This window comes from Hyposmocoma kahamanoa, unplaced genomic scaffold, assembly GCF_003589595.1.
Source record: "Hyposmocoma kahamanoa isolate Upper Pololo Valley unplaced genomic scaffold, ASM358959v1 65, whole genome shotgun sequence".
Lineage (NCBI taxonomy): Eukaryota > Metazoa > Arthropoda > Insecta > Lepidoptera > Cosmopterigidae > Hyposmocoma > Hyposmocoma kahamanoa.
In genome coordinates, this window is record NW_020653853.1 from 3,010,638 (window position 1) to 3,033,340 (window position 22,703).

A 22,703-nucleotide genomic window follows, 5' to 3' on the forward strand; every position below is an offset into this window, starting at 1 on the left:
GTGCGATCTCCTCTTAGTTCTTGGCGTGCAGGGCGTGAAGGTCTTTCTCCACTTCGTGCCGTCGTAGATCTTGGCCTCCGCCCTATCTCGTGTGATCGCCTTCAAATTCTCGGCGTGAAGGACGCGGAGGTCTTTCTCCACTTCGCCCTTCCATCGGTAACCGATTTTCGACATTAGGACGTCTCATGTAAACCCGTTTCACCGCCTTTCCTTTTATTTAAAACGAAATATGTATATGTATACCTAAATTACTGCGATGTGAAATAAGTGGTTCAGTGACTCGCACGAAATCACAGCTGATGTTATGGAATTACTTTGTAAACGTAGTCCGATCGTATAGATCTTTCTGGAAGCCGACTCTTTGCACATGTGAACTAGGCTAGTTCATCAATATTTGTTAAAGATCATCCTGTTACAATGCCGTTTGAGCACATTCTCGAATGCACACGCGCTAAGTTTTATTCGCAATGATGCATTGTCTTGAGCGGTGATACGTGAAATGCTTGCATAGTGATTCCGATGAATTCAGTCGAGTGGAGAATTGTTTATACTCTTTAGTGCGTTTTTGTGACTGTTGAAAAAATTTCTTAGGTTTTCGCGGATGTTAAACATTGGACAATACAAAAAATTTTCGGATCTACTGATGTAATGTGATCATTACTATGTTCCGGTTTTGAAGGGTAAGGATGCTGGTGAAGTTACAGGCACATGGAATTTGTGTTTTCGGCTGACGAGCGCAGTGGCAGTGGCCCTCAGATTTTTGCGATTTAAAGCACTGCAGCTGTTATGGGCAAGCGTGTCGTTTACCATCAGGCGCGCACGATATGTTCGTCCCGTCACTGAGTATCATAAAAAAACATAACTGGTGATGGTGATGACTAATACGATCTCAACTATTGACCATGTTACCTGTAAAAGGTTCAACTTCTAATGGCAAATCCTTTCATTTTGAAGGAACACACAATTTAATATTGGAATCCTGATTTGGCTCCGCAGAGTCCAACCTTGAATAGACGTCGTTAGTGCAAAGGCAAAAAGCTTAAAGCGCCATATAGGGTACATTATAAAGCGACGAAAAAGTGGCGAAATACCGGATTATTAAAGTTCCAAAAAATTGCTCCGAGCGCTACGAAACTTTAACAGATTGATGCAGAATATAAATCAATCCAAACAAAAAAAAAACAAAAATCCAAACCAATTTAAAATAAGACTCATTTTCGCTCTTATATTAGTCACAGATACATTCCTCTATGTTTAAACATGTGAAAATTCACATATAGTGTCGATATAAATTTACCTAGTATTTTTCATATTTGTGGTGATATTTGAGGAAAGTAAGCCGACGTAAAAGGTGTACAGCAAATGCAAGTCTATTTCGTTCAAATAAGTCGCAGAATACATTTCTTAAACAGGCATAAGGACTCTGTATTATATGCACCGTTCCCTACTGATGTGTGTAATACTTCTCTGTTCTTAATCTGCTTTTACTTAGTGTCGGATATCTTTCCCCTTAGACGTATCTTTAACACCAAGGGCCTTGATCCCATTGTAACGTGTGAATTTTTTTTTTCATAGGAGGTGGGAGATCGGTAACCTAGTACGAACTCCAGTTCGCTTAAAGTTTTTAGATTGGGTTAACCAAGAAGTGTTTGAGGTGCCAAAGTATAAATATCAAACTTCAACTAATTATGTCTTGCCCATGTCGATTTACAATCAATCTTTTCCCATCTTTCGGGTAATTTTAGAATTTCGCTTTTACATAAATTCCTTTTTTTATAAAATGCAAGTGTAAGGTCGTTTGATAGTCTCTACATTATCAAAATCGGCTGAAATAAATGAAAATTTGAAGGTGTTATTTCGGGAAAAAACGGTGGACGAGTTTACACATTCCAATCTAACTGCAATAGTTTTTAATGGCTTTGTAAAGATAAATAAATTTAAATAAATAAAGATAAATTTATTTCAGCATAACTTAATCTAAATATAAGTAAAAAAACAAAAACAAATGTAAGGGAAGCTAATATACAATTGGTAACAAAAGTAATAAAAAATAAACCTTAATTATTATACTAATCATAAAGCTATACAATTAATTATTAGAAGCCTACCAGTATAGTTGCGATGCCTAAACTAAGTACATTATTACCTGTATCTTAAGCATCTTGTTTGTGCACAGATTCATTATATTAGTGCTTAAAAACAAAATAGCTATATTTAATTAGGAATAAAAAAAGATGTGTATGGTTTGGCTTTAGCGTGATTACATACGACGTTGTTTCACTTAGAATGCGCGGTAAGATATTATTTATAAAATAACCGTAGGCAATAATACAACATTTTAAAAGAAAAAAGTTTTTTTTTGTTTAAAGTGGTGGCAAAAACCGCACGTAGTTTTTGGCTAACCCAACATGTACTCGATATCAAAGTGTTTTAAATAAAAGCTTACTTTTGTGAGACTGAATAAATATTATTATTATTATTGTTATTTATTTTTTCGCGTCATCAATTTACACGCCTGGAAATTTGGAATGTTCGCCGAGTATGTTCTATGTAATGTTTACCTATTTTTATTATTTTTTCTATCAGACGAGTCTTCGGCTACAGCACGCTCCTAGCCAGCCTCCTCACGCTGTTGACTCCCGGCTCAGCAGCCGCCGGCTTCGGCTGGGCTGTCGCTGTGAGGATGTTCCTGGGCTTCTGTCTTGGGGCCACATGGCCTGCAATTCTGCCCATGGCTTCGAAATGGATTCCGCCTATGGACAGATCCAAGTTCATGTCAAACATGATGGGTAAGTTTAGATGTATTACTGTTTTGAGGTTATTTGTTGTATCTTGACTTTTTTAATGTAAAATAGCAGCACGTTTGACTGACGATGGACAAGTCCATTTGCTCTAGCCCAGAGATCGGGTTTTAACCCGGCGCTTTGTTTTTGCCGGGTTTAAATCGGGTTAATTAATACCCATTATTGCCCGAAATCGAGGGCAAAATCTATTTACTGCTAAATATTTGTTGTCGATAGAGTTTCGTTCTAATTTAATGATAAAAATGCTTTCTGATCTAGACGATTCGATTTGCCTTTCCATTGAATTGGTTCGCTCTCTTTCTATTGAAAATCGCATTAAAATAAATCGATCCAAAAAATCGTTAGGCCGAATGGAATGCCATGGAATGGTTTTGGTACACACCGAAACGTAATGTGCATCCTTCGTAGTATTGTGAGGAGTTGCCTCTTTTTCATCTAGAAAAAGTTTTTTTATGTCGAAATTTGTAATAAGTATGGAATTATACCAAATTCCGTATTCGCCGTTTCTGCCCGTGATTTTCGGAAGAAATGTGCGGGTTTGTGTTTTACTCACTGCCCATCTCTGGTCTAGCCTTAAATAGCCCCAAATTTACGTTTCGAGAAACAGATGGCATTATATCTGTCCTCCTTGTCGTAACTAACGCATTTGCATTTTGACCGACTTTAAAAAAGGAGGAGGTTCTCACGACTGTATATTTTCCTTTTTTGTATGTATGTTACGCGATAACTCTTTTTTTGTGAACCGATTTTGATGATTCTTTTTTTGTTGGAAAGAGAGTGGTCCCATTTAAATTTGAAGAAAATATTCCATATAGGAAATTAAACAATTTTTCCGGATTTAAATCGCGTATATTTGTTTTTTTTTTTTTCAAATAAACCGTAAATATTCTAGCTCTAAGGGTGGCAAACTAGGGGATCAATGACTTTTGAGGTTCGGTTTTTGGAATTTTCGACATATTGGCATGACACGTAAAGATTTTTTTCTTTTTTTTTCTATGCTTTTTTTTTCTTTCCGGATTTAAATCGCGTATATTTGTTTTGATTTTTCCGTTTTTTGTTTTTTTATAGACGAGATATTTATAAAAAAATCGCTTATAGGGGTTGTAGAACGTTTCGCAGATTCCAGACGTGTCAATAACTGAATTTCACTAAAAATGTGGAATACGTTAGCTATGATAAAGATGGCAGTATTATATTCCATTCCTTTGCTGTGTGCATTAGAAAAGGGGAAGAAAAGAACTTCGTGCGCAAGGGTGGTATTTCAAAGACACAAAGAGTAGTGTGTGTTCCCGACTTTCTAATCGACCGAAAGAGGCACGATGAGGTTGGAATTAATGTAAATTTCTTGCACACGCTCTCGTGTTGTTTGTTGACATGTTCCCGTTTTACAATTATAATCAATGTGCCAACGTAGTATTTTGATGTAATTGATTTATTGGCTTTATCAATAAAGTGATTCCATTAGTGCGTATGTAGTGCCTTGGTAATTGATTGTATAAGGAATGCAAAAGTAGGTAACTATCTACTTACAAAACAACCACAATTTCAAATACATAATGTGTTATCGAGTTTTTAGGTTTTCGCGATTGTTACGCATAGGAAATGAAACTATTTTTAACTGACTTCAAAAAAGTAAGTCATCACTACCTCTTACACAAATTACTACACATAAAGTCTTTCTTTTGTATGTAAGCAAATTATACTTAAAGTCGTCAAGGTTGCCCTGAGAAATGTGAATGAGAAACTCAGAAGTTGCTCTTTGTAAACAGATATTTGTTATGTAAATATCATTGAGAAACTAATACCTGAAAAAGCTAAACGGATCACACCCAATTTATCTATCATCCAAGTACGCAGTTGTAAATTGTATAGCTTTTTGTATGAAGTTTTTGTTTCACAACTTGAAAATCAATTTTGTTTTTGTCTCCCACTTACGGTCACATGACAAAAACAAAGAAGTGGTCAGACTGAAGTCAATTACAATAAACGACCTATCCGACAGACCGCGGTCGCGGCGCAAATATCCGAATTGTTTATTATGATGCAAATGCCTTAACGACGTGACGTCTGCTCGCAGAATTGCCTATCTATTGAACTGTTAAGCGGCCAATTGGTATAATTGATATAATAAGTTGTACGATCTCGCCATTGCCTTGACCGCACTTGGGCTCGTCATTAGTATGTGTTATCGGAAGATACTACGTAGCGTCCAATTGTTATCGTGTTTGCGTTTGAAAGCGGCACAGTATGGCGGCGGAGGCGCGCGCAGGCGTGGTCGCTGACGTCAGAGCCGTCGCGCCCGGGGATTGGCCCGCTTAGGTTGACCGCGCGAATTAACCTTGCGCAACGGTTGCTATGCAATGCGTGCGCACGGCTGAAGTTCCGAGAACTATGGCGAAGGGTTATTTTTATGCGGTCGCGGTGGTCACGTGGTCGTGTGGGCTCGCCAGCAAGGTTATGACATGAGCAAGCTATTCCTGCTCAGACGGCTTACGAAATAAAAACGCCCCCGTGAGACGTCGCGCGAGAGCGTCTAAAAGAGAAAGTCTATACGTACATCCAGGCCTGTTGTTGATCAAACCTACGCAGTAAATAAAGAAAATTATAATTCTAAGTTATAAATGTGACGGAAAAAGTTTTATTAAATTTATTATTTTAGATTTAAAAAAGGAGTACAATTTTCTTAGCTAAACATATCCTACAAAACGGTATTATACAGTTTGACTGCAGGATCGAGACGAGTATCAATTGAAAGAATAAAATAATTTGCGAAATTATATTACTTATAAACTTTGCAAATAATTTACATATTTTAAATAACTCGTAAGTGTAACTTGAAGAATTTAGTACATGCACTGTAGACAACGTCACCGGATATTATTTTCTGTGACTAACATGTGGTCTACAGAAGGTGGTTATAATACCTGTCTGTTTCATAAATTGAGGTTAACAGATAAGTGTCTATTTGCTAACGTAATACTAACCTTATATTTTATATTATTACAGTTCTACTTTTCAAATCTGCCTAACATTATACAGAGTGTATTTTTATTGCAGTAAATTTTCTGCTGGTACTCATGGTGAATATTTTACATTTCCTAGTCATTGTACATACTTATCGTTTTTGCTCTGTTTTGTGTATTTGCTAATATTTTTAGTATGGTTTTAACTATTATGGCAGAATATCAGGGAGAGCTATTCTTGTCTGTAGTAGCTGAGATGTGAGCCCATTTAATGCGTTTGTTTTGTCGTTAATTCGTATTATATTTTTGTTTATCAGTAGGGCTAGCATGACAGGGCGCGAGTTGCGCGAGAGGGATATAAAGTGCGGAATCTTTATGCGAGAATAGCAGCATCTCGCGCTTTATGTCGCTCTACTGGTTAGGTAGACCCATAAATACATATCTTGTAGTTAACATACATAATAATATAAGAAAACACTAATTAACTGTTCACACATAATGATTGCGACGTGTCACGCAACTCAGGTGTTCTGTAACTGGCCTCGAAAACATCGTAACATGACACCATTCGGCCAAAACTCCTCCTGAAGGGCGACAGATGTTCTGTTTGTATTTTGGCCACAAATGAAATTCACATTATGGCGAGAATTTTTGTTGTGCTACATGTCGAACAAAGTAGTTTTAAAGCAACTCAAAAAAGTAAATTCGCGTAATATCAGTTGGTTTCCCTTACAAAATGTGTGTGGTTATTTGGAAATAATTTGTGCGACATGGCACAATATTTTTCGCGAAATTGACTTCGTAGCACGGTTACAAATTTCGCTAAATAATTAATAGTTACCCTGTATAAGGGTCCCCTCCATGATGCAATTGAATCACAAATCATAGTGAACGAAAACAAAAACATCGACGTAGTTTTCTATAAAGACCTCATTCATACAAGAAGTTTAATAAATTAACATAAATGGTTAATTCACAATACAATAACAGTTCTGTATTCTTTATCAATTATTAATGCTTTGCATGCGCTGTTATGATAATCCGTTATGTATGATTTGTAAGCACTGTTTAGGTCAAAGAGAACATAATGTCTTTCTACTCTGTTCGATCGGATTCTGGAGAGATAACACTGAGCGCGAACGATTGCGTCGCGTTCCACACAAATGCAGTTTGTTCCTATTTATAGTATGAGTCACAATTAAATGTCCAAAGTGTAAACAAAGAAATGTCATTGTCAAAGGGTGAATGCAAGTGTGCTAAACCTTCTATTTCTAACGGAATTGGAAAAGTAGGAGGTTCTCGTTTTCTACAATTTTAATTATCTGTTACAAAATGTCACCAGTAATCTAACAAACTCACTACGAAAACAAAAAAAAAAATTGAATTCGAGAAATGAAGTAAGAAGTACATAATTGTGTCGATCATTATAAAAGTGGTGTAAGTCCATATCTTAAAACCCATATTTCTTGCTTAAAGGTATCACATTTAGTCACATATTTCATTAATCATTATAAAAGTGAAGCAACTCCAATAATTGCTCCACTAATTAATCTATAGATGGCATTACTAGTTTACTCAGAGAAATAAAATTACTACATTAATTTGCTAAAAGATTATTATTTCAAAATTTAATTACAAGCACATAATTCACTTTTACAATGAACGACACAAGTGTGACACAATAAAATCAGCACAAAAAATGTTTTTGATCCCGATTGTCTCATACCAGTCTAATAAAATTATTTACGATCTTAAACAATCTTTTATTATAATTATTGTATTAAACGAAATTAAGTAAAACTATGTATTACAAAATGTGAATTGTGCAAGTTTTGCCAGATTGCAGCTTGAAAAGAGATCTAAATCGTCTAAAATAGGAAACTACCATTTAAAATGTATTTTTTGCTCTGTTAACCCCTTTGTTTATAATACAAAAAAATTCCAAATTCAAAATAATCTTTATTTCATAGGTAAGCATTATTACACTTGAAATCGTCACAATGGTTAAACTCTACCGCTCATTCGTAAGGCAGATTCCCCTGAGAAGAATGAGCAAGAAACTCTAGGGTTTGCTCTTTGTAAATAACATTTACAATATTTTTTTTTTATTTGAAACATCGGAGATCGAGACTACCTCCATGAGCTAAACGGGTACTACCACGGATTTTTGTCATCCAAATACGCAGAAGTTGTATAATAACCTTCAGTATAAAGTTTTTGTTTCAGTATAGTTTTAAACCTCGTGAAAGGCAAATTTTGTATATCAACCGGAATCTTGTTATAGAATTGCCCCTTAAATGATTTTTTGACTTTGTGAAGACGACTATCAAGAAAAGCTAGTTTATTTTTATTCCTCGTATTGATGTTATGTCTGTCACTATTTTTCATAAAGAAATTACTATTCCTTTTAACATAAATTACATTTTCATAAATGTACTGTGAGGCTAGTGTAAGAATATTAATTTCCTTAAACTTATCATCTCTCAAAGATACTTTGGGGCCCAGATTGTAAATTGCCCTAACTGCACATTTCTGCAGGACAAAGATTCTATTGATATCGGCGGCATTACCCCAAAGCAAAACACACACACATACATTTTGGATATCTAATTATAATTCATACTATACAATACTTACAGACTAAATTCAATTTTTGCAAACACTAGAATAAATAGGCCATGGTTTGGCAATTTTCTGTTAAACTTTAAAATTAAGTTACACGGGCTTTAGAACTTATTATTTCAATATACGAGTATAACTTCTTGTCGTATCGATAGCATAAACTGTAATGACTGCCATTGCAGCGTAGGGCATTCGTTGATTGTTGCCCAGGGTAGGCTTCTTTCGTGCATCCCACTCATAGTAACTTTTTGCTGCGTTTGGCCATACCGACGACGCTGCTGTCACGATTGCTGCACGCTGCCAAATTCACGCTGAGGGTCCATTTATTGGAATCCCGCGACAACGTGAATTTTAATTCGTTTGTGGTGGCACAGTGCCGACCGAACATCTGTGAACCATCATACTTATTTACTTACTACGGCGGTGCAGTGACCCAAAGTGGGTCTTGGCCTTCGGCACCAGATTCTGCCACTCCTCCCGGTCCTGTGCCTGCTCCTTCCAGCCACTAGCACCGAGGCACTTGAGATTTTTCAGGACTTCATTGCTCCAGCGGTACCTGAGATGTCCGACCGGTCGGCGTCCTTTAGGTCGTCTCAAATAAGCCCTCTTCGCGACACGATCTTCTCTCTCCACGTGTCCGAGCCAGCGGAGTTTCGTAGCTTTTGTTTCTCCCACAATATCGGGTCCGGACATTAGATGTTCAATTTCAAGGTTCTCCTTCCCCTCCAGCTCCCATCCTCCCTTTGAATTGGTCCCAGAATTTTCCGTTGGTTTTTTTTTGGCAACCTTTATGAAGGAAGAGTTTGGGCCGAATGCTATAATATATCAGCGATTCCGCGGCCGGTTACCGGACACAAGATTGTGCCACACGTCGCTGACATGTGCAATTCGTGTAGATTAGTTATTATATTGTTATATTATATTGTATGTTTGTTAGTCCTTTTGGGTATATTTTATATAGGCCATGTGGCCTGAATTGAATGATTAAATAAATAATAAAAAATAGTCGTTATATTTATGCTCACAAATAACTTAATTCCTCTCGTTGGTTCTGATTGAAAACCAACGCCTTAGGAAACTTTGGCATATGCTGAGACAACGCTCTTTCACTGCTTTGACAATAATGTTATATTTTAACTTTTGTGTTTAATGTATATCTGTCTCATATTAGTGAATAAGGCGTTTATCTATCTATCTATCTATCGTTATTTTCGGCCGAAACGAGCCTAAATTCCGTCGGCCTTATTAATCTAACCTTTCTCAATTGTACTGTATTTTTTTTTGTATGTTTGTTACGCGATTATTCTATTATTTTTGAATCAATTTTGATGATTCCTTTTTTTTATTGGAAATAGGGTACCTCAGTATTGATCCTATTTAAAAAATAGTTTACCCCTAAGGTTGGCAAACTAGGGGATGAATCCGTTTTCACGCACTTTTAGGTAAGCGATTTCAACGAAACTTGGCAAATAGATGTAATTCCACGGACTTTTGCGGTCGGTTTTTTTTGTTCATAAAAACGTAATTATTTCCAGGTCTAAATCAAGTGGTGTATATCTGTTTGTTCGCACAAACTAACATTTTGGTATCTTTGCAGTTCCCATGGTTAACTGCTGACGTAGGTTCGAAAAAAATAGTTTTTCTTTCCAATGTACAATAATAACGAAAACCTAAAAACTCTATACAACAAAACATTTTCTGTTAATACTGAAAAACTATACGTAGTTCTTGAAAAAAATAATCCATTTGTTGTATTGAAAAGATTTTCCTACATATTAACAGTGTTTATTGAATAAACATCAATATACGTAGTATAAAAAAAATCTGATAGAATGCTTCCCAACGAATGCTATCTCACCCACGCACTCTCGCTCGCTTTGCGGCTGATAGGGACAGAAAAAACAACGAAGCTATCAAAATACAAACGCGATTTAGGGGCTGATATGATAACGTTCAAGTAGTTTTCATCCCGAATTTATATTCCAGAGATAAAGCAGAACTGGCTAAAAATGCTAAAAATCCCGATAATGGTCCATTTCTACAAATACCGAATTATATCTCCATTTTTTCTGGGATACAGTTCTGTTATTTTATGATAAGAGATCGAAATGGTTATAAAACATAAAAAGAAAGAAAGAAAGAAACATTTATTTGGCTATTCACAAATAATATTAGAACATAATAACTAACACAAGATCTGTTAAAAAAAAGAAGATAACTAATAGATTAAAAACTGAAGTACCTAGCTCGGCTTTAAGCTGGGCAGAGCCTTAGCATTGGTTTTCAGCTGGAGCCAAAGAGGAGGTAGATGGTTTTGGTATTAAAATCAAGACTAGAATAAAATAAAATTACAAAACAAGTTATAAAATGATGAAACTAATTAAAAACGAGATTATAATTAAAAATGATTGTATAAATGTGCGTTGTGCTTTTAATAAAAAATAAAAAATGTTCACAGTAATAATATCAGAGAAATAATTGTAATAATTGAGTTAAACAATGATTGATCAATTGTAATAACTAATATTATTATAGAGTAATTTTAAATTAGATAAAAGCTGTCACAGTTTATCTGTTGTATCAAGGTTATTTTCTTAATTTTTCTACGGATTTTTTTTCCACTTGAAATCCTGGCAATGTTGTATTGTATTTTGTTTTATAATTTTGATGTGCAACTGCCAATCACTTAACAATTGTATATAGAAGAAATATTTATGATCTTTCTGGGATATTGGGGGAGATATTATCCATTCTATGTGAATCACTTGCAGTATTACTTAAGGATTTTTTTAACCAAATACTTAACACTATCTTGAAACTACTTTTGATACCTAAATCTTTGAATGTATTTTTTTTTATTTTTTTTTTATTAAGAAATGGACGTACTCTTGACCACTACCTAGCCCTAGAGCAAAGATGAGGTCTACGTTGGTACGAGCTCGCCCAGAAGATGCCTATTCAATCGCACCTTGAAAATATTCGGGTTGTATGTACTCGGAAAAATAGACGCAGGCAGGGAATTCCAGTCACGGGCTGTGCGCATTATAAAAGATGACGAAAAGCGTCTTAAAGGAATATCAACCAGGTGAGGGTGATATCCCGCCGTTCGTCTAGATGTCCGATGGTAAAAGGGGGCGGATGGAATGAGCTGGTGGAGCTCATGGGCACACTCTCCGAAGTATAATCTGTAAAAAACCGACAGACCCGCGACCTTTCGCCGATGGGCTAAACTATGAAGTTTATATTCGAGCTCATCGTCGCCAATAAGCCTCCTGGCTCTGCGATCAATCGAGTCAAGAGCCTCTAGTTGGTATTTCGCTGAGCCATCCCACAGGTGACTGCAATACTCCATGCAAGACCGGACCTGCGCTTTATATAAGGTTAAAAGCTGTCCAGGCGAGAAGTATCGCTTCACCTTGTTAAGGATACTCAGCTTCTTGGCTGCAGTTTGCGCTTTAGACTCTATAGAAGTGCCAAACTTGAGGTTTGCGCTTAATGTCATGCCAAGAAGCTCTAGGCGGTCGGTAACTGGGACAGATACACCCCGAAAAGTAGGAGTCAGATCAAATGGACTCCTTTTTGCGGAAAAAAGACAGGCCTGCGTTTTGGTGGCGTTGAAGCTGGCCAGATTATTGTCATCCCACTGGGCAACAAGACTTAAGGTCAGGTTCGTTCGCTCTACCATAGCCTCTCTCAGCGAACGAATATCTTCCCTGCCGTCTCTTGCGCTATTATATAATATAATATAGTATTACCGAGCATTGGATACATTGTTTTTCCTGAACGTTGACATAACTTCATTGACATCGACGGGGTGTGAACACCACAACCCACATCCGACTAGAGTGGCGGATCACGAGTTTCCTCTCCTTAGCCTGGAGGTGGTATCAAGAAGTCAACGTGTTGACCATTTAGCAGCAGCAATGTGATTGATATGCGTCACCATGTTTGTATTTATTATTTATTAACAGCGAAGTGAATGTTAGATTAGCAAAACAAAATTCAATATAAACAAACATGTTTGTTACCCGCATGGTATTGCAATATGTTGCAATGGTTACAAATCGTGAAATCGTACTTAACTTCCTCGTCAAAGGGAAGTAAAAATAATAGATAGGTTTGGTTTTTTTTATCACCTGTCGTAACTGTGACCCTGGATTTGTAAAGAAATATGATTTCTAAATGAGATAGGTATGAAATTCTGCGAAGGCACTTAGGGGTTGGTTGTCTGTTGGTCTATCATGGAGGTATAATTTATCTACACACATGTATTGCGAGACTGAAGTTTCAAGTACTCTTTATCATTCTATCAACCTGAGGCGAGAGTGAATAGGTTATTTAGATGTGCATGGTCCATCGTCGACCTCATTGTCACTTTCCATCAGGTGAGATGGAGGTCAAATGCGCACTTACATTTTATAAAAAAAAAAACCGGTATACATCTGACGATATTGCCTATAGAGGCCTTACAGCCTGAACTATATAGTCTGCCATCTTGTCCCAATACCGTTGAGATCTCGAACTCTTCGAAGAATTATAATACGCTGCCATGCTTATAGTCTATTGCATGTAGTCTATATATTTCAACATATTTACTGTTAATATTGTAAGCATGGTAGTGCGAAACTTTGGAACGTCGTGATTTTTACTTCAATTAGTAATTTTACAAAAATTTTCCACGTTTCTTTCAAAACAAATTGCAATTTCCATTAGTTCAGACTAACTTTTTTGGTTGTCTATTAACGATACTCTTAAATTAAACTTAAATTTACAGACTAAAATCAACAAACAATCTATTCAACATTGCACTACATCGGTTGTTAAGAGTTAAACGTGTGTATTGGAATCATACTGTATTGGAAATGGGGTTCAGGAGTACGGTAACCAATGTATAATTTGTATACAGTCGACAACTCAAAATTAACGGTTGAATAGTTACAATAAACCTGCTGTAAATACCGTTGGAAGTTGCCACTGTGTTGTCACTTGTAACTAATTCAAATTTAATTGTATTCTTAAAGTATTCATTAACAAGAAAGATCAAAGTCAAAAATTTTTATTTCATAGGTAAGCAAATTTAACTGCCTCCGTGGCCGAACGGTTACCATGCCGGACTGCCACGCAGAGGTCCCAGGTTCGATTCCCGGGCCGGGAGAAATGTTTGTATGGCCTACATTTATTTCTCTCGTGAGTTTGGGTGTAATTTGTGGTTGTCTATGTGTGTGTCCATGGCACCCGCGACACAGGGTTTCCCTAGTGCGGGGCTATGTTAGTGTGTGCGTTATTTAAAAAAAAAAAATACACTTGGAATCGTCATACTCCTTAAACTCTACTGCTCATTCGTAAGGCAGATTCCCCTGAGAAGAATGAGCAAGAAACGCTAGGGCTCGCTGCTCACGTAGATGTTTGATATTTTGCGTCATGCGTAATTTTCCTAAACTACGGAATATTTATCGAGTTCTTAGGTTTTCGGAACATTTGTTGTGATGCTAAAGTTATTGTGACAGTTTGCCATCATTATTATTATCATCGAATGTTCTTAGTTGAACTAAGGATTATGCCAAAGTCTTAAAGGTCATTTGTCTAAAAAATTCTCGATACCTAAACTTTTTCTTTCTCTTAAATATAAAGAACACACTGTTTACTACATTGTGATTGTGCTGAACGGAAAATTTATAAACGCTACGCCTTCTATAATGAAATTCAAACAATACTATTGGTTTCGCATCAGTTATTTTCTAATGACGCTCGCTTCACTTATTCTCTAGTGACGTCAAATATATAGAACTTTATTGTCACTCTTGTTGTTGTGGTTCGAAAAACATTTTCCAGTAAATTTGTAATAACCGTACAATTTTTAGGATGAATAAAATCTTTTCACGAATATTGTTACTTGCTAAGACTAAACATAACCATTTGCTGTGTTCCCGGTAGTCAGTTTAAGAAGAAATTGTAGTTTATCTACAAAAAAAAAGTAAGTGTATTGTGCATTACGTCTTCAATGTTTTTTTGTAGTCAGTCCTTCAACGAAAGTTCTATTAAAGTGCTTTTCTTTTTAGCATTTGGTTAAAGGGTCTCACAGGGTACCATTTTAGGCCCAAGTTTTTTTTTTACGTTTTCCTACTTATAAAGATTACTGGGAAATACGTACAACATGAGAATGTCAATATTGCCCTTCGGTTTGTCCTCTATCAACTGGGTCTAGGCATTTGAAAGGAAAAAAATACTATTGTATGGTCTTTACAATGTTACCTTGCATTTTTATGGTTGATCTGCAGATCCGACCTTTGGTACACGTGATATTATTTTAGAAATCAAATATACTTGGTACTACAAAATATGTCAATCACTTAATTGACACAGTTTCCGCCATATTCGGAGGCATCACAGCGGTGGTGTGCAAATGAATATAATGATTGTAGATACTGACTTCGTAGACAAAAATACCTGTAAGTAATTTTGACGGGCTCTTAAAAAGGCTGAGTTTGATAAACTGGTAGTGCTACAAAATGGACTGAACATGTGAAATACTCATCATGCTCCTAATTTCACACGGTTGAGAAGGAGACGCTGGACAGATATTTATGGACGCTGGAGATCATCCACTTCACACGTAGACACGAATCTGATCGTGATTCTCAGACTTGAGGTAGCGACTAAAGAGACAGGTCTCCCAACCCAAGTCGATGTTAAATTATCAACGACTATTCGTTCTGCATGGTCTGTGGACTAACACAAATTTTATTATAAGAACGTGTCCTTTGATAATTTAGAGCATTCAAAAGTAGTATATCTATATTATAGTAAATAATCAATGACCTGATCAAAAGCTATAACTCTTTGCTAAAACAAGAGCACAAAGCGTATAATACTTGACATTTATACATTTAAATGAGGAAGTGTCAATGAATGATTAATCCAAGTCTTTAATCAATGAATAAATTGTGGTACTGGTTCTATGTAGTTGTATATCTATGACGTTTGAATAATTTTATTAATATTGTTTATGATAGATTAAAAGATGAAATGTCGATTGCGGGTTTTAATAACTATACAACTAATAAAGGTGTAAAAGGTGCACTCAACACGCTTTTTGCTATCGGCAGAGAATGGTCCTCCAATCCAATTACTACATACTGAGCCCCTTTTGCTTTCCTCAATCGTTTTTATACACTCTTTTATGCTTGGTTATGGTTTGATTTTTATTAAGGACATCTTCATCATATTTGAGATATATACGATTTTGAACCATCCCTGTATTTTCATCCATTTTTTCCATGTGACCAAACCATCTATTATTTCCTTTTTCTATTCTAGTCACGATATCGTCAATACTCTCTTTTGCCGCTGTTCTTATATCTGATAAATATCTCTAAGAAATTTGAATTCTACCAACCAGTATTTGTGAAAGCGTGATAAGCAAATTTTGGTTTATTTCTCTTCACCAGAAAAGATACGGGCCTATATGTATATAGGAAAGTAATGGCAATGTATAATTTTCTCGATGCTTTCGATATACGTGACGTTAATGAGTATTTTCATGTGTTGGAAAGATTTAATGTATCTTTCTATCTCTCGATTACATTATACTATACACAAATGGCAACACTAACGTGTTGTCTCGGTTGGAGGTTACCACGACATGAAACACAAAAAGTTACGTATCCTCAAAAATACTTTTGGAATTATTTCACTTTATGAAATATATGTAGTTAGTTGTACAAATATGTTCAGAAGCGACGATATATGGGAACAACAAGAACATTAAGCGGAACAACAAAATTGTTGCAACATTGAGCCGTTTCAATGATAAGGTTTGTCAGCACTGCACCATGAATGACGGGAGATTGTGGAGAGGCAAGTCCAAGAGTTTGGAGAGCAGCGTAAATTAAAAATTCATTCCGATGCTAAACGTGACGAGATAAACGCCCGTCCACCCTCTACCATTAACTACAATTACGTTGGCGGTGTACTTTCGTGCCCCCAATGTGCGCGAGGGTTCGTAGCGATTGGCTACATTAATCATTTTCGTATGATATAAGTATTCATAATCTGTTCTATTTGAAAGACAAGTTCTGGCAAATACAAATCATAGTCTTACCATAATATTCGCATATATGGTGTTATTTATTACCTTACCATCTTTTTTTAAGTATATAGATACGATCATTTCTTCCCATTAAACATGTGACTATGTGACGAAATGCGGACATCTGGCATAGAGCCGATGCCAACTTTACGATGACAACAACATACAAATCATATAATATTTTGCCAAATTATTACGTTCGTAAACATATAAGCACGCCAAAATTCTTCATATATATCCATGGCATACACCGTAATGCCTGCCATCGTGGTGGAAGGATTTGCCAATCAGCGTAACGTACTCGCCGATTGTTTGTTGCCCAATGTACGCCAGAGGTACAGGAAGGGAGTGGTGCGTCGTGTGAGGCTCTTTTCGTGCTCTCTTTATTTTTCTCACAAAAAAGAAAACTTTTTCACTGGACGAAAACAGATCTATGTTTATTCGACATAACGTACCTATATTGTAACATATAATGCCACAGGAGAAGACGACTTCAAGAATTTGAATAAGAGATCACTGGAACTAGTAGCAGAAGAGCTCCTTGTGAAAGATTTCGTCCAGGGCAGTACTGCCACCTTACCTATTTCTGCCGCTATGCAGTAGTGTCAGCTTTAGTGCGTTCCGGTTTTGTAGGGTAAGGGTGCTAGGGAAATTACAGGCACATGGGACTTGTCAACTTAGTTCTCAGGGTGACGGGCGCTGTGGCAGAGCACCTCAGATCTTTGCGATTTAGGGCACGTTCAAATTAGTCGCTGTTAACCCCGCTGCAGCAGTGCTGCAGCCGTGCAACGGCGGCGCGACGGTCACTTTTCATACAATTCTAGACGTGCTGCCGCAACGAGACAGTCGCGCGGCCGCCGCGCGGTTTCAGCGCTTCTAGAAATTTTATGAAAAGTGACAATCGCGCGGACGTCGCGCGGTCGCCGCGCGGCTGCAGCGCTGCTACACGGTAAAAACAGATTACTTAGAAAAAGACAAAATTCTTTATATGAAGACAAATTTATTAAATCCAACAAAACAATCCTCTCCCTATAGACGCTAGAGAATAATTACTTGATAATAGTAAAAAAATGTCTCAAAAGTGTACTTTTGTTATAAGACAGAAATATTTAATCCAAGAGCAAATTAATTTACTTCAAGTCACAAAGCCACTCTAGATTCAACAAAATATTTGTTTGTTATTAGAAATGTCCGATTTTAATTTGAAAAAAAAAATGAATGTAAAATTGAGAGGTACTTAATTATTTGACTGAAGATTTATGTTTTCTAATTTCAAAAAGGGTAAATTTATAGGGTTATGTACTCAACAATATGTCTCACTGGCGTGAAAACACCAGTTCAGTGCCGTATAAATAAATGCTACAGCGGCTGAAAGCACTAACATTTCAAAATATATGAGATGACTTTATACTATTGAAGTTAACAAAACGATAGCGCGTTTCAGAGTACAACTAATGCCATCTAGCAGTGGCGTGACGCAACTAATTGCATGTTAAAGTTGTGCTTGTTACAAATGTAGTTTGATTTCATGCTGTAACCAAATTTCTTAAAATATGACTATAAATAACACCCTAACAAACTAGAGATACTACGTATTGTTTCTTTGGACAAATGACTGTTTATGATTTTTATGATTACAAGCACAAGTAAAAGCAAACGTTACCGTGTGCGGCTTCGGCGACATGTCACGACATCATTGACTATGAAAACGCAACGAAATGTTGCTTTAAGAATATACTCTAGAATTTAGAATATTAATCTGTATAGAAAACTACATCTTCTTTTATTTAAGAATATATTTTCTTCAAATACACCCAAGAAATTTTGAATTCATTTAAGATTATTTAAATTTGATGTAAGAGGTAAAAATTTCTTGATGTAAGTAATGTCCAATTAATTGATTAGAAATGAAATAAAATCTTGAAGTGAACGTATTTGTCTCAAAGTTAGAATAAAGTTAAGAGTAAAATTATATTAGAAAAAGATAAGCAGCATTTTTGTAGTGACAATATTTTCTTACTTTTAACAAATATTTTTTCAGAATTAGCAAATATTTTGAGAAATTGCTCTTTCTTATTAGTAGAAATCCTTTTTTTCTGTGTAAGCGGCCAATTTGAACGCGCCCTTAAAGCTCTTGTTCTTCCCGTCACTTGATATTATATAAAAAAATGTGTATTATAATTTTTAATTAAATTCAAAATGAATACGATTTTATCAATATGGTGATAAATTGCTTAGGTATATTAACGACTGTCAACTAGTATCTTTGCCGTATGTTGAAACTCATGCATTTCGTTGCATCATAAAAAGATTCTACGCGTTATATCTAGTTTTTGCCTTTTGCACGTGGTATACGGATAAAGGGTATAAATGTACTTCTGCCTACATGTATATCGAATGTCGGCAGACTTAGAATTGAAATAATTATAACTTTTTGATAAAAAAACCGACCTGAAATGTTTGCTTACCTTTTTTTGCTTCTTTACCGTGGTCAACGATAACTGGTGATATGGAAGTTTATTCAAAACACAAGGTAGCTGCTGAAGGTACAATGTTGAGGAGCTCTTCTCGTCTATATGCCATTTCCATTATCAGATCAGTCTACGACATTATATTTTCATTGGAATTACATCTATGTACCAAGTTTTATTGAAATCGGTTAACGGAAAGTAAAATTCAATATACCGAATTTCCCCAAAAAAAGAACGGACAAAATTTGTTGTTCCATTTTGTTTATAATGTTGGAAGATATGACGAGAAAGATACGATTGAAAAAGCCTCAGCTAGAATTTAAGTTGAAACAAATGAATTTGACTTATCGACTCATCCGAAGAACAGAGTCGGATGTAATTATATAGCGAAAAGAGTATAAAACATAATCTCGTTATTCAAAAGATCTATCTAAAGGTGTTTCAGATTTTTTTTAGGTATTTATTATTCCGTTTTGGAAATATAAAATCGAACAACAGTCGATCTTGACTGTGAAAAAATATACAATGTCCTGAGAATAAGCAGCATCTTGCACATAGGTCTTTGTTCTACGGATGAGTCGTTATGTATATATAGGTTGGATTCCTACTACTATTAGTAACTACTATTTATTTCTCTCGTGAGTTTGGGTGTAATTTGTGGTTGTCTATGTGTGTGTCCCGCGACACAAGGTGTCCTTGTGCAGGGCTATGTTGAGTGTGAGTGTCAGTGTGTGTGTGTGTGCTCGTGTTCGTTAAATGTCTGATTGAAACTTCAAGTAGTATACGTAGCGTGGATACAACGTCCCTCTGAAATTCCGGAATTATTAAAAACAGACAAAACGTCAAAACAATATATATATATTTTTAAGTGATTTATTGAATGTTTACAGGATGTTTGACGACCATGATATTCAATTATTTTTTTGAAATTACTCCACTAGTTTGTTATAATTATTAATACAAATATCGAACATTTAGAAAAAAATCCTTGGATCTGTCCGGATTCGAACCGACGTCTTCTAGCAAACCCTGCCAGATGCTATGCCAACTAAGCCACGGAACGAACCAACGGACCGCACGAATTTTTCTATGTGCTTATTGACCGGATCTTTGTATCTGGTTTTTAACGACTTTATACATTTTTAGTTACAATTATAAAACTTTCTTGTAAATTCAATACCGTAGTAATTGGTAATCAATTACACTTCAAAAATGTGAAACAAAATACAATACACTAAGGGTCGTATTCTAGAACTCTACTTAATACTCAAGTTAGGATTTGAGTATGGTTTAAACCACTTGATATCATTGTTCTAGAATACGACCCTAAGAGTCGTATTCCAGAACTCTACTCAATGCTCAAGTCAGGACTTGAGTATGATTTAAAGTTAAATCATACTCAAGTCCGTTTAGGGTCGTATTTCCAGTGCTTGAAATCATACTCAAGTCTGCTCAAATCCTGACCTGAGCATTGCGTAGAGTTCTGGAATACGACTCTTAATCCGGGTTTTCAGAGGGAGGTATTAAACACTCTATGTGTATATAAACATACTTTACCTAGTTCGATCTCGGATGATATAATACAATTGCACTCCATCTACAACCTTGCAATAATTTTGTTCCAGCATCTTCACTCGGCGCGGCCGTAACGATGCCGATCTGTGGATTTCTTATCGCACACTTTGGATGGGAATCTGCTTTCTATTTCACTGGTGAGTTGTACATTTGTCACCTCGCTACTTACGCTACATAAACGTGAGATTTACCACGCTGTGATGCCGTGTATACCACACGACAGAATCTTCTTCTTGAGGTGCCATCTCCTACTGGACGTCGGCTATCATTAGGCTGTCTGTATGTTGAACACAGCTGCAAGGATCTTGTGCTCTTAATGAAGTACGCCTTCTTCCAGGAGGTTGTTTTTTTCCTAGATTTTCCTTGCATAATTAGTAGGACTGATACCAGACGACTAGATTACAGCCTTCGGAAGATAGAAAGGCACAAGTACCAAATATTAAGGTTAGTAGCCATGGAGGTAGTTCTTTGTGAAAGAGGTCGTCCAGGGAAGTACTGCCACCTTACCTACTTCAGCCGCCAAGCAGTAATGTGAGCATTACTGCGTTTCGGTTGAAAAGGGTAAGGGTGCTCGTGATATTATAGGCACATGGGACTTGTCAACTTATGTCTCAGAGTGACGGGCGCAGTGGCAGTGCCCATAAGATCTTTGCGATTTAATCTTTGCGTGTCGCTTACCATCAGGCGCACGTCTTGTTCGTCCCGTCACTTTAAAGGTTGCTTGCCACAATATCACTTCTTAATTGAGATATGAAACGTTCATATCTCAATTAAGAAGCTACCGGATGTTGTTGATACCAGAGAACTAGAGGAAACAAATATACATATACATCCAAAGTGTCTAAGGATCAAGGTTTTTTTTAAATATTCATTTCCCTATTAAAATTAAATAATATGTATATATTATTAAATTATTTATTTATTTTTAAATTGATAATTACTTAATAAAAAAAAAGAAAAAACCAGATTTTCAGTAATTGGCAAAAACTTGCTTGATCTCTAGACACTTTTGATGTGTATATAATTCTTTTTTTTAAGTATACTAAAATTAAATCAGTTCCACTTCTTACGCAGGTATAATCGGCGTAATGTGGTCCGTGGCATGGTTCGCGGTGGTGTACGACACTCCTGCTCAACATCCGCGCATTTCCGACACCGAGAGAAACTACCTAACTAAAGTGCTGCCACAGGATTCTAATAAGAAAGGGGTGAGTACCAAATTCCTCATCTTAACCAGTGACTTAAGACCTAGTTTTTACTATATATTTTTTACTAACATGACATATATATATTTTTTATGAAAGTACTTCAGTGTTATTTTTAATACAAAGATCAAACAAACAATAACAAAAATTCCTTTGATTCGACTGGACTCAGACTACTAGCCTTGCCCTTAGAGTAGACCCATGCCAAGATGATCATGGAAGGTTTACTGTACTAGCTTTCTAATTAAGTTTTGATTATAGCAACCATCCCTATCAACCCCTTGGTTACGCGGGAAGGACTCTATAACCTGTAAAAGCACAGGGACCTTGCAAGGTCAGTGGAATAGACCGACAATCCAAATTAAGTGCGTTGATTACGCTGCCTACAGGCAAGAGTTCGTCCAGGGAAGTACTGCCTCCTTAACCATTTGCATAAATGCAGTAAAGTGAGCATTTTTGCTTTCCGGTTTTGAAGGATTAGGCGATTATCACACTGCCCTGCATTCCCGCGGGGAGACGTTGCCAGTGTGTTATATGGCGCGTGTTTTCTATACAAACTGAGATACTTCAGTATATATAACGTTTGAAAAACGCAGCCCCGCACACTGTTGCGTGAAGCGGAGCAGTATGATAATCGCCTAAGGGTGCTGGTGACATTATATGGGACTTTTTAACTTATATCTCAAGGTGACGGGCGCAGTGGCAGTGCCCCTCAGATGTTTGAAATTCAAAGTACTGATTGCCCCTGCAACTGTTATGGACAAGCGTGTCCCTTCGCCAGACCCATTTGTTCGTCCCGTAATTTGGTAGCATAAAAAAATATATACTCCCGGACACATAAATCGAGTCACCTTGCAGTTTTATTCTTAAAGGGCATAACACAAAAATATTGTTATCACAGAAGAAAACAATTTTTCTCGGTTTTATAAATTCAAATTATCAAAGAATCATGGAAATGACGTTTAGTATACCAA

The 22,703-nt window shown here is 36.4% G+C and overlaps 1 protein-coding gene across 1 annotated transcript in view; it reads left to right on the plus strand.

Moving 5' to 3' along the window:
- Window positions 1-22,703, plus strand: part of LOC113231205 (sialin) — an 87,442-nt gene that overhangs the window by 42,350 nt on the left and 22,389 nt on the right. The window contains exons 5-7 of the mRNA XM_026465397.1: window positions 2,587-2,789; window positions 20,575-20,661; window positions 21,599-21,732. Of these exons, the coding sequence (XP_026321182.1) occupies window positions 2,587-2,789; window positions 20,575-20,661; window positions 21,599-21,732 (424 nt within the window). The remainder of the gene's footprint in view (window positions 1-2,586; window positions 2,790-20,574; window positions 20,662-21,598; window positions 21,733-22,703) is intronic.